At 36.9% G+C, this 6,000-nt stretch overlaps 1 protein-coding gene across 1 annotated transcript in view; it reads right to left on the bottom strand.

The window, feature by feature from the left end:
- SIPA1L2 (signal induced proliferation associated 1 like 2) overlaps positions 1 to 6,000 on the bottom strand; it is a 67,519-nt gene that overhangs the window by 38,931 nt on the left and 22,588 nt on the right. The window contains exons 6-7 of the mRNA XM_029284888.1: positions 4,304 to 4,461; positions 2,692 to 3,268 (exon numbers count right to left, since the gene is read on the bottom strand). Coding sequence (XP_029140721.1) covers positions 2,692 to 3,268; positions 4,304 to 4,461 — 735 coding nt within the window. The remainder of the gene's footprint in view (positions 1 to 2,691; positions 3,269 to 4,303; positions 4,462 to 6,000) is intronic.

The following is a 6,000-nucleotide window of genomic DNA, read 5'->3' as shown; positions in this document are numbered from 1 at the left end:
GAGGAGATGGATTGTTTAAGTTTAGAGTTTGGAGTTAGAGATATTAATATTTGTTTACTTGTATTTGAATGTTAGCCTAGGTTTGGTTTGGGAAGTCCGGGGGGTGGGGGGATGGGATAAATCATTGTGTAATACCTGTGATGTATTTCTTTTTTCTTTTATGATAAAAACAATAAAATTTTATATTGAAAAAAAAAGACAGAGTGGAAGAAGGAATCAACTAGGAAACATGGATGGAAATAAAGGTAGTCCTTGAGTTATGACATTTTTAGAGACCTTTTGAAATTACAGTGGCACTGAATGAAGAGACTTGAGACTGGTCCTCAATGTTCTGGTCGTTGCAGTCTCCCCCCCCCTCCAGTCTTGTGAACAAAGTTCATGAATTATTGTATGCCACCCAGAGTCACTTCTCATAAAATAGGCAGATATATACATTTGTTAAATAAATAAATATTTAACTTGTGGATTGGATCCCTGTCCCACCAGGCTAATAAAAGCAGCCAGGGAGGAGGAGCCTACATCTGTGTTGTAGGGTCAACACTTTGATAAGGTGCCAGAGACCCTTAAAGAGGCACTGGTCTGCCCACACCTCAAGGGGCCAAGCCTGAATCCAACAAAAGTGGTCTACTATTGTCACATCTCTAACCTTGAGGTTACTGGATTATTGAAAAAGTGGTAGGGCTACAGAGGACTCTGGAATTATCTGGATCTGTGGCAATTTGGATTTGAATCTGGGCATCAGACAGAAACTGTACTGAGCTTCCTCATGTACGATCTGGGATAGGATTTGGATGGCAGGAGTATGACCATTCTTGTCTACCTGGATGTTTTGATACCATCAACCACAAAACATCTGTGAGGGCTGAGACCCGGAAGCACAGTGTTATGGTTCTCCTAGTCTTATCTGAGTGGATTAGGGTTATGGTTATACTGTGGCAAATAGGACTTTTGCACAGTTTTACTTGATATACCATTTGCAGCTTTACTTGGAACACAATGCACTAAAAACAACCCTTACCATTTCTAGATTAGTTTATTATCATTTGTTTTACATGGGATATACTGCCCTAGCATAACAGAACTTTACGTTGCAAGAACTATTTGAAACATATTGAATCGCTGCTTGGCTTTAATCTTTTAACTCGTTAGAGGATAATCATAATTAACAGTAGCTCTTAAATAGGTGTTGGGGTAAACTGGATCTTTTGCTTTGGATGAACCTGTCAGGATGTAGCTGCTTTAACCTAAAATGCTCTTGGGTTATTAAGTCAATTGAAGCACTTGTTTCTTGGGCTATTTGATCCTGACACTGTTGCTTTAACTGAAATGTCATAGTTGTCAGGGTCTCTAGAGGAACCATCTGAGGTTCTTAAGCCAGTAATCTGCTTCTTTTGAAATGTCTAAGCATGACATTGTTTACTTTAATTTCCAAATAATTTTCAGGAAACAGTGGAAGGTTGCTTTAAAATAAATTAATGTCTTTTTACAGGCAGTCCTCTCTTAACGATGGCAATTGGGACCGGAATTTCCAACAGTAAGTGACATAGTCGTAACACACAATGTCATGTGATTGTGCTTGTTAGCAAATGCAGTTCCAATTCTTCTGCTTGCCATTATTAAATGAATCACATACCATTTTCAAAAATGTCATTTCAACCAGCTCCTGCCGGTTTCCCCATTATCAGAAGTCAGCAGTGTAGGCTGCCAACAGTGACTGCCAGACCTTGCAATACTGCAATATCATAATTGTAAAAGTGCTTGCTGAGCTCCTGGGTTGCAATTATGTGACTGTAAGAAAACTGTGACAGCCAGAACTTTGAGAATCGGTCATAAGTACCATTTGTTCAGTTCTGTTGTAAGTTCAAATTGTCTCCGAACAAATGGTCGTTAAGCGAGGTCATTAAGATATTTTTTAAAAATAGGAACTTTTTTTGCTTTAGCAGTAAACGCTTTCCAGATGTTTTGATAAGAGTTGGGTGCAACTGCATTGAGACTAAGTATGCAATTAAGGAATTGGAATCTTAATTCATATATTCTAGACGTCCTATTATTATCACATTTGTGGCTGAAATCCACAGGATTGCTAAAGTGCCTTCTGAGTAATCACTGCTGATTAAGAATGCAAATAATTCGTCTGATTAAAACTTATAATACAACTTTGGAAGGGCAATCTGCATCAAAGTTGCAGCAGTGCATTGCCGATAGGTATCATCTGTCAGCAGCAAGCTGGTCAAATTTATTTGAAGTTGTTTCATACATTTCTACAGATTTATAAAAGATAAAAATTCACATGTTAATTCTATGTACGTATTTCCCAGACTAGGGCTGAAGGAATGTGCCTGAGCCAAAGTCATCCAGTTGCCGTCAGTGCTAAAGGAAGTTTTAAAAGTCTCTACAATCGTAATCCTGAATCTTAATTTACCATACAACATTGGTGCTTGTTCTCTCTCTCATATATACAAATACAACATGCATCTGTTTAAATAGGCACTGTGATCCAATAAGCATGTTGAGAGGCGAATAAACATGTGCTGATTCCTCTTTATAGCTTCCCTGCCGAGAGGCAGAGCTCTATCAGAGTTCTTTTACTGAAGCATGTACATAGTACTGTCATTTAACTTTATTCATCTTTAAGCTTCTTAAAAATATCAATAATTTTTGACGAATAAAAGCATTAACACATATACTTACTTCTAGCCTTTGAACTATTTCTCGGATGTCATCGGCACAGTTATCAAATGCAGACAGAAGAATGCATTCTCCTCTTTCGTAAAAGATTTTTATGCTCATTAACCCAGAAGTCCAGCCAATAACATCTCTGCAGGAGCAGTTGAACACAACATTTTTTGACTCCTTTTCAATCAAGACGATAAACTCATTTGAGATACCAAGCAGGCATTCAATATCAAGAGACTGTCCAAAGTCTCGTGCTATCACATTCCATATTACTGCTCCAACACTGAATAAATGAGCATCCTTTCTTGCCTTAACTCTTTCTCTCTTTTTTGCACCTAGTGAAATGAGGCTAAACTTGACCGAAGTTTCTATTGTAGCAGTAGTAACAAAATTTTCTGCTAGATCTTTCAAGTACTCTTGACGTGTTCTGGTTGCCATGGCTCGAAATTTTTCTGATTTATGGGCTGCATTTTCTGCATTAATAACTTTGGCCAAAAGGAAGTCCCGGAAAACTGCTGACTTAGGGAAAGTTACTCCTTTAGGAATTGGTGGTCCAAAAGGTGGAACATCTTTTGATCTTGAAACTCCAACACTAAAAAAGTAAAGAGAGACTGAAGAAGTATTACTGTTCACGTCATGATTCTGTACAAATTAAAAATTATTTTTCCCTAATGATTTTTATACTCTTTAATAGATATCTGATGACTAAGCAGCAGCAAGCAGTAGAGGTTGAAGAACCTATTCTAATTATGGCATTTTGCTGTCACATTTTAATATATGCTTTATTAGCCAATTAGTCTAAGTTTCTGTTGTACCAACGCATCACAATATGAGTGCTGGTAAAGCTTTAATGATTGGAAGAGATTCAGTGCAAAGACATGAAACTTCTACCTCAACTACAGATACCGTTCTCTAGCCATGTAACTAGGAGCTGTAGTGGTGCAGGGGTTAGAATGCAGTATTGCAAGCTAACTCTGCCTACCGCCAGGAAGTTAGAGGTTGGTTAAATGAGGAACCAGATTGTTGGGGGCAATATGCTGACTCTGTAAACCTCTTAGAGAGGGCTATGCAACAGTATATATATGAAGCAGGGCTATGAAGCAGTCCCCAACCTTTGTGGCTTGGTGGCCCAGCCAGGGGAGAGGGGAACTGGGCCATGCAAGGGGTGAGCCGGCGTGCACATGCACAGCTCAACTTGCATGAGCGGTGGGCCGGCACGCATGCACATACAGCTCAACTAGTGGGCCACAACCTGGGACCGCTGAGCTAATAGCTATTGATAGTGCTATGAGCAAGCTGGGATAGAACACAAGCATTCTTCTGATTATATATAAGACATACTTTTGGTTTTCTCTCCCCTGCAGCCTTCAGATATCCCTAGAAAGTCGGGGGGGAGATCTAATGTGGGAGGCTGCAGGGGAAGAGAATCACTTCCTTTACTTCTGTGTATAGAAACTGCTTCTCTAAGGAAAATTCATTACAAACTCAGCTAATTATAGTGACTAAATACTGATTTTCTAAGTTTTGCTAATAATCAAGCTTTGTAGATGACAGAGGAAAATGCTAAAATTCAGGACATAATGGACTTCAAGAAGCAAAATCTATTGGTTCACACATGTGTACTCACCTATAACACACTTTTTCAGTGCATGGATTATGGACTTTGACAATGACAAAGACATGCTGAAAATGAGAACGGATATTTTTTGGAGTAAAAGGAAGTGCTCCGGGCTCTTGAAAGACAATAGTAACAATGTCATTTCCTATATGCCTTTTCCTTAGAAGCTAGATGGGAAGGGGGAAAAAAAAGAAAATAATTAATTATGAAAATTCAACTCTTTTACTTATTGGGAAAAAAGGGTTAATATAAAAAATTGGAAGTCACATAAGAAAATGAAGTCATTTAAATCATAATAAATGTATTATTGCACATGGAGGAGATAAATCAATAACGATACACTAATCACTCCCAAGTATATTTAATAATCTATCTCTTATATGTATTTGAAATATAATAAGCTTTTGAGGAAAGGGAATTGTTAATTATATTCAAGTATGCAACATGAAATATAAAGCCACATTTACTGACTCCTGTTATTTTGTTCTACTTTATTCCCGAAATGTAATTTCTTAATCTTTGAAGAGAATATTTGTAACTCAGGGTTGAGCTATGGAGTCCTTACTGCTCTCCGAGCTTGGTTGTTTTCTTGCAGATGCTTCATTATCGAACTAGGTAACGTCAATGCTTTAAAAAGAAAAGGCACTGATCATGTTACCTAGGTTTTTTTTTTTAGCACTGATGATGTTACCTAATTTGGTAATGAAACGTCTGCAAGAAAACAACCAAGCTCAGAGAGCACCAAGGACTCCATATTTCTTAATCTTTCATATCCAAAGTACAAAATGGTAGTTGTTTCTTTAGTAAGCTTTTCTTTACACAAAATTAAAAAGCTGATAATGCCGACCATTCTGCAATTATTTAGAAGCAAAAAACTCTATTACAAATATCAAAGTCTAGGAATTCTGTAGACATGAACCTATTTTCTTCTTTAAATGCATTTTCACAAGAGCGCTCCACAGCATCAAACCAAAAGCTACTTCTTGCAGTATTTTGAAAGCACAGATTTTAGAGAAAGAAACTACTGTAGAAAACCATGTAATCAGGTACCTGGGTTTCAAAATTAATTAGAATTATTGCAAGATTTTTTTCCCCTGTATTTACTTGGTATAATAATCAGTTAGGTCACTGCACTGTAGAGATTCAACTTAGCCTACATTTAACCTGTTTCAGTTAAATGGCAACTTAATTATGCTTTTGAATTGAGAAGATAGTGAGAAAATAAGCATTCATCTGACACAAGCTTAACAATGGCTATAGAACATAATCTAGCTTTATTAAGATTAATGCAAGTTTTGTCATGACATCACAAATAACCAACTAAAGTTTAATGGACCATTTAGAGAAAAAGGGTGTCCACTTAATTCTGAATGACTATTAAATACAGAACTAGGTCATTAGAATCCATTTGTGCCATTTGCATAATTGTGGTATTGTCGTTTTTTTCTACCCTTATGCAAACAATGCAGTGATTTAATATTAAATCTTTCTGTAAATATGCCAATTATCCAAGTAGATACAAATGATATGAATTATTGCAATTGTCCAGATTGTTTCAGAAATAATGCAAAAAGTTTATGAGAAGTCCAAACTAAAACCTCATCTGTTGCAATCAAAGTTTGCTGAATGAAAAGCAACAGAATAACAGTTTTACTGTAGCTGTAATTCATTTTATAATTGCACACACACCTCATTTTAATGGAGTG

The sequence above is a fragment of the Protobothrops mucrosquamatus genome, unplaced genomic scaffold, assembly GCF_001527695.2.
Source record: "Protobothrops mucrosquamatus isolate PMUCROS unplaced genomic scaffold, P.Mucros_1.0 scaffold1068, whole genome shotgun sequence".
Lineage (NCBI taxonomy): Eukaryota > Metazoa > Chordata > Lepidosauria > Squamata > Viperidae > Protobothrops > Protobothrops mucrosquamatus.
The sequence above is the reverse complement of the archived record's forward strand: the minus strand, read 5'-3'. Positions and strand labels throughout refer to the sequence as shown.